Raw genomic sequence first — 18,890 nt, 5'->3', positions numbered from 1 at the left:
TAGAAATCATTGAGAATGAAGAGACGTGAAGTCAGAAACCAACTCCGAACACAAGAAGTGTGGTTACGCAAACAGAGTGACAAACGAGGAAAAAACGAAATAGGGAAAAAGACAAAATAGGGAAAAGACAAAAAGTAAATAATGTCGAAAAACGAAAAATGCAGAATTGACTCGGTCCTCAAAGGAAGTTGTTAATTAACAGAAAAGAGTCTCGGAAATCACTCCAGAGCACTCGAGACGACACTAATCGACAAGAAACCAAATTCAGAAGAGAGCAGACAACGGAAAAAATTTATCCGAAAAAATTCGGGTCATTACATACTCAATATTTTTAATTGATGTGGCCAATTATTTTCCACTTATTTTAAAATGGAACAAATGTGTTACTATTTCACTAGAGATAATTTTCTACTAGTGATACAGTACATATATATACTTATATCAACTTAAAATTTTATGAAGACCACTTTGTTTGTGCACCCACCATAAGTAACTTTGATCGACGAATTGTGTATTTTGATAATCACACGTGTCAAACTTAATTGTTAAGTGTTTTTTTTTTTTTTTTTTTTCATGTTCATAAACTTAATTGTAAAGTTACCTGTATATAAATGGTTCAAATTTACCCACTGTATCATTTTTGTGTATTTAAGTGGTCATATTTATCTATAAGATAATGAATGGCCCTGTCTTTTTGTGGCTGAAGCCCAAAACCGCGGTCCAATACCCGAAGTCCCCGACCAAGCCACGGCTCTCCATGGTCCGAAACACTAAGCTGCTCCCCTTGCGGCTGTGCGCTGATTCTCTCACTAAAAATCAAGTACACATTCACTCTCTCTGTAAATATGACGTCTCCTGTCACTGTCACGTGGGTCCATATTGGGCCTTGACACGTTTCCAGCCCACGGACTTCTATATCCATAGTCCCCAACGTAGTAGCTAATCCTAGAGAGAGAAACACCGAAGAAACGTCCTCATTTATTTCATTTCATTTCATTTTCACCCACTCCCAAGTTCCCAACCTCAGATTACTAGTCTCTAATGGCGGCCTATGTCCAGAACCGGCAGTTTGGACCGGGTCTAACCGGCATCAGCTCCTACAATTCCGGTTCAAGCCACCGGTCTAACTCTCCGGGTCGGGGCTGCAACTTCCCTCCAATTCTGGAGCTGACCCGCCAGAAAAAACCAGTTGTGTTCGATGACTCTTCCAGCGAAGACGAGAGCGGAAATGATTACAGGGACATCATCGGAAAAGGGAACGGTGAATTGGAGCCGTCCGTTTTGGACCCGAGAGACGAGGGAACGGCGGATTGCTGGATTGACCGCAACCCGTCCCTGATCCGACTCACTGGGAGGCACCCGTTCAACTCGGAGCCACCGTTGGCCCGGCTCATGCACCACGGGTTCATCACCCCGGTCCCGCTCCACTACGTCCGGAACCACGGATATGTTCCGAAGGGCACCTGGGAGGACTGGACGGTGGAGGTGACCGGCCTAATCAAGCGACCCGCCCGGTTCACCATGGACCAGCTCGTCAACGACTTTCCGACCCGGGAGCTCCCGGTCACACTCGTGTGCGCCGGAAACCGCCGCAAGGAGCAGAACGTGGTCAAGCAGAGCATAGGCTTCAATTGGGGTGCTGCCGCGGTGTCCACGTCGGTTTGGCGCGGTGTCCCTCTACGATACATCCTCAAGAAGTGCGGAATTTATAGTCGCCGGAATGGTGCCCTCAACGTCTGTTTCGAAGGCGCCGAAGATCTTCCGGGCGGTGGAGGATCTAAGTACGGCACGAGCCTTAGAAAGGAGGTGGCGATGGATCCGTCACGAGACATTATATTAGCCTACATGCAGAACGGAGAGCTTCTATCACCGGACCACGGCTTCCCGATAAGAATAATCATACCGGGATTTATTGGCGGTCGCATGGTGAAGTGGCTCAAGCGTATCATCGTAACTACTCAAGAATCTGACAGTTACTATCATTTTAGGGACAATAGAGTCCTTCCATCCCATGTGGATGAAGAGTTAGCTAACGTTGAAGGTACGTTAATTACTTATTGGACCATATGATAAAATTAATAATGTATTATTGATAATTGAAAACGTATTTTATTCTAAAAATACGTGAGAAATTATATATATTTCTGTAACAGGTTGGTGGTATAAGCCGGAGTACATCATCAACGAGCTTAATATTAATTCAGTGATCACAACACCTTCTCATGAAGAGATATTGCCGATCAACTCATTCACAACTCAGATGCCTTACACGTTGAGGGGATATGCTTATTCCGGTGAGTTTTCAATCTTAAATATAAAAAATACTCAGTACTCGATTTTATTTCATACCTACAAATCTAGTCATAGTTTTGTGGGTTCACAAATATTATTTATTTATTTTGGATCAAAAATTGAAAAGTTAATTTTGGAGCCAGATTCGATGATAAAAGGGGTCACTTTCGGTGCATTTAAAAAGAGCATTTTTCTTCTATAAAGAGATGACGCAATCTGCTTTTGCTTTGTTTGGAAATGGAAAAAGAGAGATGTATATATTGTGTTTGTGATGGACTAGGTGGTGGAAAGAAAGTGACACGTGTGGAGGTGACAATGGACGGTGGGGACACGTGGCAGGTGTGCACGTTGGACCTCCAAGAGACACCCAACAGGTACGGCAAGCACTGGTGCTGGTGCTTCTGGTCCGTGGAGTTGGAGGTGCTGGACCTCCTCAGTGCCACCAAAGAGATCGCGGTCCGAGCCTGGGACGAGTCCCTCAGCACACAACCCCAAACCCTAATTTGGAATCTCATGGTACGTGTTGCTCACTACTAATTGATTGATTGGAATACCGTAATTGACCTTCTCCATCCAATCACGTGTTGTCATTCTCATTTTTTTTTTGTTGTGTGTGGATATGATGGTTGTAGAAAATTACCCCATTGAGTCACGCGCTCACCTTCCCATTTGTCTCATGTAGCATTTTTTGTGATACAATTGTCTGATCACGTGATGAGTCACGCGCTCACCTTCCCATTTGTCTCATGTAGCATTTTTTGTAATACAATTGTCTGATCACGTGAAGTTCACGTGATCCCCCTTCCTATTGGTTACTTCCCAATCAATTATTTGACTTTTGTTTACCTTCCAAAAAACATTTCTTTTGACTTTTGCTCATCTGAGGTGACAATAATGATTGCAACCGAAATGGCTAGCCCAAAGCACACTAGCTAAGGCCTTTGGTTGAAAAGTAGCTAAATAAAATAGCAGTAGCTATTTCAGAAAGAGAGGGAGAGAGAGGTTGCAGATATATATATATATATTAAAAAGATTATAAAAAATTTCACCAAATAGGATTTAGTTTGCAAAACAAGAATTACAGACTTGATTATAGGAAAAAAAAAAAAAAAAAAAGAAAAAAAAAAAAAAAAAAGAAGAAGAAAGAATTATAGACCTTGATCATAAAATAAAATTACAGAAAAAAATTAAAACAAAACCCATACACACAAGTTAGCAGTTGCAGAGAAAGAGAGGGGAGCAAGCTTGAGACAGTGGCTAAAGCTTGCGAACGCGAACGCGAACGCGAACGCGAACTGGAATAGCGAGATATGGAAACTGAAAGATATGGGTTTTGATTTTTTGAACAATTTGAAATGATATGGTCGCTATGGGTTTTAATATAGCTAATAGGTTTTGGATTTTTTATTCTTGCATACAGATAGATAAAGTTAAATATATGGGTTTTGAACATCTGATTCTTGTAGATTTTGTAGTTTGCGATTGTGGAGAGAGAGAAAGAGGGGCAATTTCAAAGTTGTGAACGAGTGAATAGAGATGGAGGCGATTTGTGAGACTGAAATGATTTGCCCCTAAAATAATGATTTGCCCCTAAAATTATATATATTTGGGAGGCTGAAATGATTTGCCCTAAATATATATATATATTTTTAATATTAATATAATCAAATATATATAATATATATATAAATTTCTGAAAAAGATAAAAAAAAATTATATAAAAAAATTTATATAATAATATAATCAAATATATAAATTTATACATATATATATATATATATACATATATATATATATATATATATATATTTGGGTCCTTTTTTGACCAGATATTTTAGATTTTTTATTCTTTTTAATTAAGTTTAATTTTAGTTTCCTTCTAATGTCTACAACTTGATTTGGAATGTGCCTAATATTAACATTACTGATGCAAATATGAACGGTGGGAATGGTACGTAGTTGAAAAAGAATAGTGGTTGTGTTAAAAAATAACATTTTCATCGTAGCAGAATTGCTAAAATATAACATTTTAACACTGTAGCACTGTCAAAATATAGATTTGGCATCCGAATTTGACATTTTAGCATATACTCTTAGTGTGTTATAGAATGAACTGTGAGATTGTGACATTGTGTGCATTGATTTGGTCAGGGTATGATGAACAATTGCTGGTTCAGAGTGAAGGTAAATGTGTGCAGAGGGGACCAGGGCGAGATCGGAATTGTGTTCGAGCACCCGACTCAGCCCGGAAATGATTCCGGCGGGTGGATGGCTCGGGAGAGGCAACTCCGGCTATCAGCAGAAATGAACCAATCAGTGAGGAAGTCTCTCTCCACACCTTTCATGATCACGTCCTCAAGGAAATACTCAATGACAGACGTGGCGAAGCACAATTCCGCTGATTCGGCCTGGATTATCGTCTACGGCCACGTCTATGATGCCACCGGGTTCCTTAAAGACCACCCGGGAGGTGCAGACAGTATCCTCATCAATGCGGGTACCGACTGCACAGAAGACTTTGATGTCTTTCACTCTGATGGAGCCAAGAAGCTCCTCGAGCAGTTCCGGGTCGGTGAGTTGATGAGCACCTGTGACACCTCCTCCTCCGACTCAACCAACTCCTCTCCGAATAACTCCGTCCATGGCGCCTCCCACCTCGCTTCGATCAAAGAAGTCGCTCCGGCACGAAGCGTGGCACTCGTGCCACGTCAAAAAATCAAATGCAAGCTGATTTCGAAGAGGTCGATATCACATGGTGTTCAGCTATTCAGATTCGGATTGCCCTCTGAAGAGCTGATGCTAGGGTTGCCGGTAGGCAAATACATATTTTTGTTTGCTGAAATCAATGATAAGCTCTGCATACGAGCTTACACACCAACGAGCCCAATTGATGAGGTCGGCAACTTCAATCTGTTAGTGAAGATATATCCAAAGGGTGTGAATTCAAAATTCCCAAATGGCGGTGTCATGACGCAATACTTGGACTCGCTGCCACTCGAGTCTGTAATCGAGGTGAAAGGTCCGCTAGGCCACATAGAGTACACCAGCAGAGGCAACTTCACGGCACATGGAAAGCACAAGTTTGCTCGGAGATTGGCAATGGTCGCCGGAGGGACTGGAATCACGCCCATCTATCAGGTCACTCAAGCCATTTTGAACGACCCTGATGATCATACAGAGATGTGGTTGGTGTATGCTAATCGCACCGAAGACGATATCTTGCTCAGGGATGAGCTCGATAGATGGGCTGAGGAGCATAGTGATAGATTGAAGGTTTGGTATGTCGTCGAAAAGTCCATCAGAGGACGATGGGCTTACAGTGTTGGGATGATCAGTGAGAGTGTTTTGAAGGATCATGTCCCTGGAGCTTCAAAGGACACTCTGGCTTTGGCTTGTGGACCGCCACTAATGATTCAGTTTGGTGTGCAGCCTAACTTGGAGAAATTGGGATATGATGTGAAGGATTCGTTGTTGGTGTTTTGAACAAGGAACAAAATGGGTTATTTTGTAGATAATAAAGATTTTGTATATAGATTAGTTCTTGTACTTCGCTTGGCATGTCTTGTACTGTCTTCTACCAGCAATGTAAACTCTGTGTTTTTTGAGATTCAAAAGAAAGAAAGAAAAAAAAATTAATTTTTTTCCCTCTCTTAGTCTCAATCTTTCTAGAGAAATGTAGGGTTATCCATTTCTAGAGGAAGATAGAGAGTTATCTTATGGTATGTGTTTTTCATTTTGATAACATACAACTCCCGTTTTTTTTTATTGAGGTATCTATATAAATTGGTAAAATATCTTTTTCATTTTTTAAACAGGATCTAAATATATAAGATTTGTTGTGCACATACAATTTTAGTTTTTTGTTTTTATGTACGTACTAATTCAAATATGTAGGATTTATAATTTTATGGACGTACCTACTAACCCAAAGATAGAGTATTTGAGTTTATTGTGGCGCCTACATCCTAAGTAGGGTTTGAGTCCGGATTTGAATTTATAAATTAATTTTTTCATTTTTTAACAGAAATTTATTATAAGTTTGCAATCGTATTTTATTTATGAACTAGCTGTTTATGTCTTTACGTTCAAAGACGGAAAATTATAGAAAATTAAATTGTAGGATTACATTACTTTATAGAAAATATATCTATATCTATATATATATATATATATATTAGCCACAGAGGGACAAGTGGGGCAACTATCCCCACTCAACTTTTAATTTTTTTTTAATTTTACATGGAAAATTTTTATATTTGTATAATTGCCCCCTCTAAAATTTGAACATACTATATATATATATATATATATATATATATATATATATGGATTTTACAGCAAAAAAAAGGGACAAAATAAAAGAATATAATCATGACACGATTGTAAATATCTATAATATATATATATCAATTTATCACTTACCCATATGATATTTTTTTTTCACTTTTCCAAAATATTATATTCTTTCCCACTTTTCTCAAAAAAAATTTAATTTTATCAAGATATTCTATTACACTTTTGAGATTGTTTCCATCACATATTCAATCTGTAACATTTTCTACAATCCAAACAAAGCAAACGGAGCAACCATTTACCAGAGAGTCAGTCAGCTGTACTGCATTGCAGCAGACAAGTAATCTGATTATTTATTTTTTATTTTTATCATCTAAATTTATAATTATTATTTGAAATTATAATTTTAATTAGAAAAATTATTAGTTATTACTATCAAAATTATTTTAGGGCTTGTTGTTATTTCAAAATTTAGTTTGTGTAATTGTGTTACTAATTATTACTCTTTAAATAAGATTTAGAATTTGTTTTTATTTGCAGCCCAAATCAATGGAGTCACAGATTCATTGTTATCATGAATTTTTTTTTATTATTATTTACATATATATGATATATTAGAACACTTAGTAACTATGTTATTTTCTTTTTCATATTTTATTCTTGATTCATTGAATATGATTTTTTTTTTACTATATTTAATTGAATGAACTCAATTTTGAAATAATAATGAATAATTTGAAAAATCTTTGTGAATGTACTGAATAAAAATATAATGAATCAATGCTTTAATTTTTACATATATTGTTTAGGTTTAAATGATATATATATATATATATATATATATATATATATATATATATATATATTATTGCTATTAAAGATTGCCCCCATAGAAGAAAATTCCTGGCTACGCCACTGTATATATATATATGGAACTGAATAATATACAACTATTTCAACGTACCTGTAAAAACAAATGCAAAGTCAAAATAATTTTCTTTTTGTATTTTTTTTTTTTTTTTTTTAATCCTTTGTGCTAGGGTCTGTCTACATCTTTCAAATTTATAAAAATTGCTTGACTTTCGGGGGGAAAAAAAAAAAATATAATTAATTATAAAAATTTCCTTCATTTATTGCAATGTTATTGAAAAGTTAAATATATGATATTTTTTCCACATATATATATAAATGATATATATAGAGAGAGGTTAAATTATGGCGCTTGTTATTCGTACAAACATATAAATTATATATATATATATATAACATTCTATGTTAGTGTTTTGTAGCAGGAACAAAAGCTAATGATTTTATATATGTACATATGTGTTTTGAGGTTCAAAATTTTATTCTTTCCTTCCACTTGAGTCTCAATCTTTCTAGAGAAAGGTAGGGTTATCCATTTCTAGAGGAAGGTAGAGACTTATCTTATGCTTATGGTTGCTATATATGTATATGTTGTATAGAATGTGTTTTTCATTTTGAGAAGATACAACTCTAGTGGATACAAATAGGATTAGAGATTATTTTCACGGTAAAATGTCATTTTTCATTTTTTAAACAGTTGTTATCGTGTGCATATAATTATAATTTTTATCATATAATTATCTAAAATTTGTTGTGCACATACATTTTAGTTTTTATCAACTTACTAATTCAAATATATAGGATTTATAATTATAGTTTTATGGATTTACTAATCCAAATATAGAGGATTTGAGTTTATTTTGCAGAACTACAATCTACAAGAGTTTGTGTCGCAGTTAGGGTTTGAGTTTATAAATTGATTTTTTCATTTTAAAGAATGTTATTGTGTTTCTGCAACTCTATTTTTTAAAAATGTTTTTTATAGACGTATTAATCGTTGCTCATGTCTTTACAATTGAAGACGATATACATTTCAACGAATTCCTGCCTTTACCATGGTATATATTTGGGATAGCATTAGATTGTAGGATGAGATTACTTTATTATAAATATATATATGTGCAACAGAATAATATAAAGCTATTTCACCGTTCCTGTAAAAACAAATGCAAAATCGAAATAATTTATTATAATTATTTATAAAAATTTCCTTCATTTGCTGCAATGTTATTGAAAATTTAAATATTTGCTATTTTTCCACATATATATATACAAGTTCATTAGAATGATATATATATATAAAGAGAGGGGGGTTAAATCCTGGCGCTTGTTATTCGTAAAAACATATATATATATATATATGAATGTATAAACATTCGATGTTAGTGTTTTGTAGAAGGAAAAAATGCTAAAGATTTTATAGAATAAAGAGATTGTATATATTATTAATTCTTGTAGTTGAATCGGTTGCCACGTTCTGTATTATGTACATATACGTTTTGAGATTCAAAATTTTATTTTTTACTTCCACTTGATCCATAGAAAGGTAGAGTTATTTATTTCTAGGGAAAGGTAGAGTTTGTTGGCTTTTGCTCTGATACCACTTTCTTACTTTATTCTGATACTACTTTGTTGGAAATAAGTGGGCTAGATAAACAAATACAATTCACTATAATTTGGAAGAAAAATAGAGGAAGAAGTACATTATTTCAATTAATCCCAACTTATTCAACTTTTCTCACCTCTAAAATAGGCATGGTACATGACTTTATATAGGCTCTAAGACATATGTAACCAATTATATTTCAATGCCCAATTACTCCCACTAATCCCACTAACATAGTATTTAGTAAACTTAACTCTCATGCCTTCCACTAACACAAATACAAACTCCCACTAACATAGTATTTAGGAGACTTAATTCCCATACCTCTTAGTCTTACATAACCTTCTTTATCAAGACCATTTACTACCCTACTAACATGAAATGCACACATGCATCATGTATACCAAATACTTAAAAATACAAATTACAACTAAAATTCTAAAATCAAGTTTATTTTCAACACCCCCCTTTAAACTTGATTTTGTAACTTCAAAGTCGATAAAAAATTTGTTACTTTGTCTTGAGTTCCACCTCATTCATCTGCAACAATCTTCTTGGCCATTTCCATTGATGTATATGGCATGTGAAAATTTTTTAAATGCTTATTTGATGTCTTCACATATTCATATATCATCCTCTTTATACAAACGCATCATCGATCTTTTTTGTTCTTGAATTTTTTATGACTCTTCAACTTCACATATGCTTTTTCTTTAGAGTAAAAAAATAACTCCATATTCACCCAACCTGTATCAATTACAAAATTCTCCAAACTATTTTTTAAAAAATAATTTGAGAATTTCTTATCATCTTGGGCTTCAATCTCATACTTCTTTGGAACAACTTTCTTTAAGAGAAGTTCTTCTTTCTCCACAACATGAACATAATTTTAATAATATTTGATTTCTTTTTCCAATTGAGATGAATATGAATAAATCATAATTTTATCAAATAATTCAAATATAACTTCTTTCAAGGTGGAATTTGTAACCATACCTGAAGATGTTAATGCACCAAATTCATGAACCTGTGCATCTTCTTTAACACTTTCTTCTCCTTTGTCTTCTCTTTTAACTTCATTCTCCTCCACCTTTTTAATCCCTTCTTCAACACATTTCTTTATCTCTTCCTCATTCACCATTTCAAGTTGTTCTTCAAATTCTTCAACTTGATTTGTATTGTACGCCTCTTCATTCTCCACACCTTTATCCTCAAGACTTTCATAATCAGCCTTTGTAAACTCATCATCCTCAAAACATTGTACCCAATACTCCATGGGTAGTGATTCACTTCTATGATTGGAAACGATGGTCTTGAGCATCTTCCAAACACAACTTGGAGTTTTGGACTCTCCAAAATACTCCTAAATTTCTTGATGTATTGCTTTCTGCAACACTACCAATGCCTTTTCTTCTTTCTTTTCTCGAAGCTTGTTGGACATGCCATTCTTTGGCTTTAATCCAACAACATCCCACAAATCACATACTTTGAGGTATGAAGTCATGATGATTCTCATTCTCCTATAATTAGAGAACATCATCTTCTCACTAAGAAAATACATTTTCTCCCCTTCATCATCATCAAGGAGAAACATGTTTTTCTTAAATGTTGAACCTTCTAGGATCAACTTCGTCAGGCCTTCAGGATCGTCTAGGTTCTGAACATGAAATCTGGCTCTGATACCACTTTTGTTGGCTTTTGCTCTGATACCACTTTGTTGGAAATAAGTGGGCTAGACAAACAAATACAATTCACTATAATTTGGAAGGAAAAATGGAGGAAGAAGTATATTATTTCAATTAATCCCAACTTATTCAACTTTTCTCCCCTCATAAAATCGGCATAGTACATGACTTTATATAGGCTCTAAGACATATGTAACCAATTACATTTCAATGCCCAATTACCCCCACTAATCCCACTAACATAGTATTTAGTAGACTTAACTCTCATGTCTTCCACTAACACAAATACAAACTCCCACTAATATAGTTTTTATGAGACTTAATTCCCATACCTCTTAGTCTTACATAACCTTCTTCATCAAGACCATTTATTACCCCACTAACATGAAATGCACACAGGTATCATGTATACCAAATACTTGAAAATACATATTACAACTAAAATTCTAAAATCAAGTTTATTTTCAACAGAGTTGTCTTACGCTTAACTAGATATACTATATATGTATGTATATCTTGTCCAAGTGACTTTGTTCTTGTAATCTCAAAATTCATTTTTTACTATTTCTAAATATTAGTGTTGGTGTAGGTAGTTTCGGTTTGATTTTGTAATGACTCGATTGTTTTCCTTCCTTTCCTTTTTTTTCAGATTTTCACGGATATTTTTTTTCCGTTGATCTTTTCCTTTCTGAGTGCAGTTTCTCATCACTTAGTGTCGTCTCGGATGCTTTGGAATGATTTTCGAGACTCTTTTCTTTGGATTGACAACTTCTTTTGAGTACCGCGTCATTTTCACATTTTTATTTTTTTAACACTATTCACTTTTCGTCCTTTTCCCTATTTTGTCTTTTCCCCGTTTGTCACTTTGTTGGCATAACCTCACTTTTGTGTACAGAGTTGGTTTTTGACTTCACGTATCTTCATTCTAAGTGGTTTCCACAAAATACGTATATTTACTTTTGCAGTAAAGTATTCTGGTTGCTCCCGATGTCCATAGGGTTATGGATGCATAGTTTTTCAGAATCTTTTTCTTTTCTTTGAGCATTTTTCATAAATATCTTTTGAAGATATTTTATTTCAAGGGTTTTTAAGAAAAAAATTTGGGAAGATATTTTCATTCTGGGTCATTAGTGTAGTTTTCACTTTTTGGAGAGACTATTGTGCAATTAAGGAAAGTTATTGCAAAAATGCCTCGTTTTGAGCCTGGATCCTCGTACGGGATTCATTTTCACTTTTCGTCGAGTCGTGTACTCTTAGAATTGTCTTTTGGTTGTTTTCCTCCAGTTTCAAGGTTTCTGCCCCCGATTGCCGCCGAATTTGTTTAGGGCATATCTCTCTACTCGGGACTTAGTTTTCGACGCCATTTCTTCCATTATTCATTTTTTCTCATTTTGGTTCTTTTTTGTTCACAGGGTTTTACCGTTTGAGCGCATCTGTGCAAATTCCACTTTTCCAGACCTGGCGGGGCACTTTTAGGATTTTACTATAAATAGAATGCCTTAAAGTGAAAATTCACTTTTTCACCTTCTTCCTCCCTCTCTTGGCCGGATTCCATGGCAGCCAAGGGGCTGCTACCTTCTCTCTCTTCTTTTGAGCTTTTTCCATTTGTTAAAAAGTTGTAGTGCCTTTGTGTTTTATGTTTGTCTTGGCTACGCACATCTTTCCCCTTATTAGAATCCGTTTTTGGCCATTTTTTGAGTTCGAGTTTGAGGTTAAGTTAGGATTTTGGTATGTCCTCTTTGGAGTTTATCGTTCACCGTGTTGTCCCCGACAAAACCCCAAAGTTTCGTCGAATTCAGAGCGGTTTCATTTTGGTAACATTTGAGATTTTCATCTCAAATTAAGGTAGTGGTGTTATATGTTATTATTTTTGTTGTCTTGCATACTTTTGATGATTATACAACTTGTATGCATGTTTTTGTTCAAAATCTAGAATTTAATTTAATTATTTTCTATGTTTAAGATTTAATTCTCATGATGATATTCAACTTAGAATTAAATTGTGGCATGCTAGTAAATTAGGTTTGGTATGTTTGTTAACATATATTAAATTGGGATTATTTGAATAAAGATTGCATCTTTTATTTAATAATTTTCTTTTGTGAAAGTTTAATTATTATGGTTGTACCTTGCATAGAATTAACTTGTGATAGGCTATTAAATTAAGTCTTGGCATGCTCTTCAACATACTTTAATTTTGGAGCATTTGGATGAGTATGAAAATCTAGAGATTTTAATTAAAAGAATTAATTAAAATCGATTTAAGGGTTCCATTGGCTTAATTGAGTTTTAAACTTAATATTTGAAATGACTAGGACTTGTTTACTAGCATATATATATTAATTTGGGACCATTTGAAATTGTTTTAGAAGTTAAAGATTTAATTATCATGATTTAATTAAATTCTACTTTATTGTTTCATTGACCTAATTAAGATTTTGAATAGATGTATGTAATGACCATGCAAGGTTGTTTAACATGTGTTAATTCATTTGATTGAGATTTGAAACTTAAAGAAATTAATTAGTTTATTTAATTAATTTATGTTTCTATAGCGTTAATGATTTAATCATGTGTTTGACATTGGTTATATGTTTAAATCATGATTTTGGATTTGTATTAGATTCATGAGTTTATGTTTTCAATGCTGAAATATATTGCCATAGCGTGTAACGAATCGCACACTGAAGATTTGACATTTGTCATGCCATTGTAGTTGTGGACTTAGTATATGTATTGTATGTGTTTCCAAATTCGATTGTGCATGGTAGTAATTGATTATCTTGTATATACATGTTGATATATACGTTGTTGCTTAACTTGTTGATTTTGGAAACTTGAGGATGTCGTTGTTTGACTACGGTTAGGACATGGTTCTAGTACGGGGGATTGTCCCTCTATAGTCTAATACGCACATAGGGAGGTTACCCATAGGCTAGTAACCCTAAAGTAACCAAGGTGTCGATTTGATCTGGCGTGATGTCCAAGTATCCACCTTGTTTGATTTCACTTTTCATTTCAAGTTGATAACTAAATGATATCGTAACTTCTTGTTCCTTAATTGATTTCCCATTTTGAGTTTCCTTTTTTTTTTTTTTTTTTTTTTTTTTTTTTTTTTCTCTCCTGAATGAAGGATTTTTATAAAAAATTATAAACAATAATGTACATGGAAATATAGTGAAGGCATACCCTCACTTTACAAATCATAAACTACCCAAAGAAAAGGTAGAAAAGAAAGCACTGCTAAGAACAGAATTAGTTACAAAATATCCTAAACGCATACCCCCATGACATCAAGAACCTCCCAAATAATACACTTAGCTAACACCGCAGTAAACAAAATTCTAGCCATTTTGTTACTCTTTCTTGAAAAACGTTGATTAAACACCATTACCAAGTTCTGCAAATCCAAGACCCTTTGTAAATTCCATCCAACTATGGCAGAAATACCATTCCAAACCTTCCAAGTAAAGTCACAGCTGCAAAATAAATGATCCAGAGTTTCCACACTCTTAAGACATAAATAGCATCTAGATACAATAAAGAAACCTTTATTTTGCAGAAATTTATGAGTCAAAATACCCTCCTGTAAGACTAAAACAGAATGAGTAGACCATCTTGGACCCCCCCCCCCCCACTCCAGCATAAACTATACCAGCAAACATTCTGTCTTTGACTTCTACACACCTCCCAAGCTGCTTTGAAACAAAAAATGGACTTCCATTTTAATTGATCAACTCCCCCCAAATATCCTATTATTATAAAAAAAAACATGTCTCAATTCTTGTGAAGTATTAAGCAACAGATCTTCATTCCATTGGCCATTAACAATAAAATCACTCAATAAACTCTGTTTATTTCTGCTAAGAGAACCCAGCAACCTTCGGTTAAATAGTTCACTTAAAAATTTACCTTCACACCATGGATCTAAAAACACTTGAATCTGCTGACCATTACGAATTCTATATCTGCAATTTTCTTTTATAATTTCTCTACCAGCTATTTTCCAGATTGAAGAGGATGATTCCTTAGGAATTACATTCCAAAAGGAAGAATGTCTCAAGTAATTTTCCTTAAACCAAGCCACCCACAATCTATCTTTGGATAACAAAAAATCCCAAGTAAGACTACACTTAGCAGCCTTGTCAATGTCCCTCAATCTTCTTAGACCCAAACCCCCTTCCTCTTTAGGAACAACAAATTTATTCCAGCGCAAACCATGCATCTTTTTCTTGTCTTTAACATACCCCCAAATATAGTTTCTCATTTTCCTTTCAATGATATTGATAATCACAGCAGGTAAGGAAAAAACAGAAGTCCAATAGTGTACCAATGGAAGAATTACAGCCCTGCTCAATTCCACTCTACCAGCTATAGAAAGATGAAGACCATTCCATCTAGTTGTAAGAGAAATAACCTTCTCTACTAGCTTGTTGCAATCCATGCTTCTAACCATTTTATCTGATATAGGAAAACCAAGGTAAGTAAAAGGAAGTTTACCCACCTTGCAGCCAAGAGATCTAATGATACCAGTTTTCCTCCTAACTGAATTAGTAATGAAGACCTCGGATTTCTCCTTACTTACTGCTAAACCTAAAGCTTTTTCAAACTAAATCAGAGTTTTTTTCAATGAGAGAACTGTGGCCATATTAGCTCTAACAACTATCAACAAATCATCAGCAAAAAATTGATGCGTAATAGGTATTCCAGATTTAACTGCAGCTTCAGTTGGAATAACTTTACCACTTTGAACCTCAGCTTCCATAATTCCTGAGAAATACTATATAACAAGAGTAAAAAGAAGTGGAGATAAAGGACAGCCTTATCTTAGCCCTTTCTCAGGTTGAAAATAACTATAAGGTGAACCATTCACAATGATAGAAAACCAAACTGAGGATAAATAAACTTTAATCCACTGAATTCATTTGTTACCAAAACCATACAGCTGCATCAACTGAAGTAAAAATTCCCATTGAACTGTATTGTAAGCCTTTTTAAAATTAATCTTCCAAGCCAACATAGGTTTAGCATGTTTTGCCCCAAAACCTCTCATCAATTCATGAGCCATAATTATATTATCCTGGATTCTCCTATCTTCTATAAAAGCTGTCTGCTCTCTGCCCACAAGTCTCCCCAAGACCTTTGCCAATCTATTAGAAAGAATTTTAGCAATGACCTTATAAAAGGTATTGCACAAAGAGATAGGTCTGAAATCTCTAACCTTTAAAGCATCCTTTTTCTTCTTAATTAAGTAATAAAAGTACTATTGATGCCTCTTCCCATTTCTGGATGATCAAAGAATTGAAGAATTGCATCAGTGAATTCCTCTCCAACAATACCCCAAAACTGTTGAAAGAACCTAGTGGAAAATCCATCTGGACCAGGAGCTCTATCCGAGCCCATAGCCAAAACTGTGCTTTTGATTTCCTCCTTTAACACAACCTCCTCTAACCTTTCAATTTCATCTGTCACAAGTCTTTTCCTAATATATTTAGCTTGAGGAATTTGAGATGCAGGCTGAAAGTTTGCATAAGCAGACTTAAAATAATCAACAAACTTAGTCTTAATCAAAGTTGGATCAGTAAAAACCTCCCCTTCATCATGAATTTCTGTGATATTATTCCCTTGTCGGTGCTGTTTTATTTTCTGGAAAAAATATTTAGAGCATCTGTCTTGATCTTTCACCCATTGAATTCTAGATTTCTGAGCCAGAGTTAAAGCCTCATTAGAAATAGTAGCTTCCAATTTCCTCCTACCTTCTTCTTCTTGCTGGATAAAAGCTTCATTCAAAGGATCATTATTTAATAAAAACTAAATTTGAGCAAGAGACTTCCTACAACCAATCACCTGTTAAAAAACAGAACCAAATTTATCCTTGTTCCACTGTTTAACTGTCTGCTTAACTAATTTTAACTTGTAAAGCATCTTCTTTATAGGATCCCCATCGGTCTTCAAATTCCACACATCAGAAATAATATCCTTAACAGCAATTTCCTTGTTCCATACTGTCAAAAATCTAAATGGTTTAGGACCATCAGCAATCTTCATTGGTAAGTGAAGGATTAATCCCCATTGATCAGAAGTCAGAGGAGGAGTCAAAACTATTTGAGCATTTGGATAAGTCTGATCCCACTCCTCATTCATTAATCCTCTGTCCAATCTAGCATAAATTCTTCTATTTAAGAATCTATTATTAAACCATGTATAAGTCCCATTTGTCACAGGAATATCAGTTAAGCATAAAGAATCAATGGTATGATTAAATTCAGCAAAAACTCTTGGAGAATGGTATCTACCTCCCAGCTTCTCAGAGTTACATCGAACAATATTCCAATCCCCAATCAGCATCCATGGACCATTAATAAGTGGAAGACTCTCCATTAATGACTTACAAAGATCTGTCCTTTCCCTAGCAGTATTATTAGCATAAACAAAAGTAACAAAAAATCTAGAAACAGTCCCTGTAATCTCTACCTATAATAACATCATCTGAGCAGATTTCTCAATCACAGCAACATTTAGCCTCATTGGATCCCAACCACACCAAATACGACCACCTGGAGCAGCTGGATAATTATTCTCCCATGTCTAATTGTTTCTAAGGCTATCTGTCAATCTTTGGAACTTGTGACTTTGAACTCTAGTTTCTACCAAACCACACAAAAATATTGAGGAACTACTCAACCAAGCTTTAACTTCTTTTTGCATAGCTTTCCTGTTGAGACCCCTAACATTCCATAAACCAATCATTGACCAATAGGATTTGGTGGGAGGCACCCACCTGCAACTATACCTCTAGTAATTCTAACACTTGAATCCACTTCAATTTCTTTTTTCTTCCTTTTCTTTTGTTTCTTGGATGAGACACTCCCTTCAAGAGATACCGGAGCTATCACAGCAGCATCATCTTCAGCCTTTTTTCCATCAGCCTGGATTACTTGAACATCAGACTATGAATCATCTTGTGTTATCTTATTAGCCTCAGCTTGATTCTTAGATAAAGCACTCCCTTCAGGAGATACAAGAACTATCAGAACAACAGCATCAGCAACCTTTTTTCCATTAGCCTGGACTTCTTGCACAACATTCTTAGCAGCTTCCAGCATTAACGGATTAACCTCAGCTTGGTTGTCATCTTCCTTTATGTCAGAAATACCACCAGTAGCCTTCACCTTATCTAATTCTGAAACTAAAAACTCTGTAGTCCCTACAATATCCATAGGAACTATAGAATCCTCACTCTCAACACTTTCATTAAGCACCTGAAATGCATTCTTAGCAATAATCGGATTTTGAGACACTGGAGAAACTCTTTTCTTCCCTCTTAATTTTCTTGGAATAGTAAAACCCTCCTCCAACTCCTCCGAAATTTTATCAGTAATAATCAAACTCAAATTCTGATCAACACACACTTCTTTTCCCTTCACTGATTTCTTCACCACCCACTGTTCCTTCGATTTAGTGACTTTGATTTTATTCAGTGGACACATATTTTCAGAGTGTTCCATTTTTTTACATAAACTACACACTTGGGGTTTCCATTCATACTCATTTTGGACTTTGAATTTCACTCCATGTAATCGAGTTTGGATGGTTTCGGGAAAATTTCCATCCACCTCCATTTCTGCTAAAACGCGAACATACAATCCTCGCTCACGACTAAGAGTAATAGCATCCATATATAGAGGTTTTGCAATATTAGAGACCACCTTTGACACCGATATACCACTTCTAGCATGCACAGGGAGATCATACACCTTCATCCAAATAGGCACTGAAGATAGAATATCACATTCAAGTTGGAAACTCTTATGCCATTTTTTCACTATAATAGCACGACGTTGAAAAGTGTGGAATCTCGATAACACCTGTAATAGATCATCCTTTGAAGGAAACTGGACCTGGAAAAATCCATCTTTCATGGATACCACCACTACATCCTTATTCCAACGTTTCTGAACAAAAGCTTTGAAGTATGGAAAGTACGGTTTACTTCCCAACACGTAGCATACAATAGAGTTTTCCCAATAATCTAATTCTTCTGCTATATCTTCATCTTCAATATCAATAACTTCTTTATTACGGCTTTCGCTATAATACGTCAAGGGGGTGAAGTTTGTAGATGTGGAGTTCACTAGTAAAGAACT

At 34.9% G+C, this 18,890-nt stretch overlaps 2 protein-coding genes across 2 annotated transcripts; one reads left to right on the top strand and one right to left on the bottom strand.

Moving 5' to 3' along the window:
- The first annotated feature begins 967 nt into the window (after positions 1-967).
- LOC132273776 (nitrate reductase [NADH]-like) lies at positions 968-5,908 on the top strand. The gene is made up of 4 exons (XM_059774835.1): positions 968-2,041; positions 2,154-2,294; positions 2,573-2,814; positions 4,444-5,908. Exons 1-4 carry the CDS (start codon positions 1,042-1,044, stop codon positions 5,773-5,775), a joined length of 2,715 nt encoding a protein of 904 aa, XP_059630818.1. The 5' UTR covers positions 968-1,041; the 3' UTR covers positions 5,776-5,908.
- Positions 5,909-14,123: 8,215 nt separating this feature from the next.
- LOC132272550 (uncharacterized) lies at positions 14,124-18,665 on the bottom strand. The gene is made up of 7 exons (XM_059773677.1): positions 17,766-18,665; positions 17,553-17,672; positions 16,603-17,217; positions 16,008-16,512; positions 15,404-15,513; positions 14,656-15,352; positions 14,124-14,203 (listed from the first exon to the last, which is right to left on the bottom strand). The coding sequence occupies exons 1-7, from the start codon at positions 18,663-18,665 to the stop codon at positions 14,124-14,126; spliced, it is 3,027 nt and encodes a 1,008-aa protein (XP_059629660.1).
- Positions 18,666-18,890: the final 225 nt, after the last annotated feature.

Source organism: Cornus florida, unplaced genomic scaffold (assembly GCF_030987335.1).
Source record: "Cornus florida cultivar Cherokee Brave unplaced genomic scaffold, ASM3098733v1 CherokeeBrave_3.0.0_Hap2_Chr09, whole genome shotgun sequence".
In the NCBI taxonomy this organism is placed as follows: domain Eukaryota; kingdom Viridiplantae; phylum Streptophyta; class Magnoliopsida; order Cornales; family Cornaceae; genus Cornus; species Cornus florida.
Note: the sequence above shows the minus strand (reverse complement) of the source record. Positions and strands in the feature narration are given on the sequence as shown.

Coding starts and splice junctions, on each gene's coding strand:
- LOC132273776 (XM_059774835.1), top strand. CDS start 1,042: ATGGCGGCCTATGTCCAGAACCGGCAGTTTGGACCGGGTCTAACCGGC. Junction 2,295..2,572: donor GAGGGGATATGCTTATTCCG/GTGAGTTTTCAA, acceptor GTGATGGACTAG/GTGGTGGAAAGAAAGTGACA. Junction 2,815..4,443: donor TTTGGAATCTCATGGTACGT/GTTGCTCACTAC, acceptor TGATTTGGTCAG/GGTATGATGAACAATTGCTG.
- LOC132272550 (XM_059773677.1), bottom strand. CDS start 18,665: ATGAAAGATGGATTTTTCCAGGTCCAGTTTCCTTCAAAGGATGATCTA. Junction 17,218..17,552: donor AAATTGAAGTGGATTCAAGT/GTTAGAATTACT, acceptor ATGTTATTATAG/GTAGAGATTACAGGGACTGT. Junction 14,204..14,655: donor TTTAGATCCATGGTGTGAAG/GTAAATTTTTAA, acceptor TTTACTTGGAAG/GTTTGGAATGGTATTTCTGC.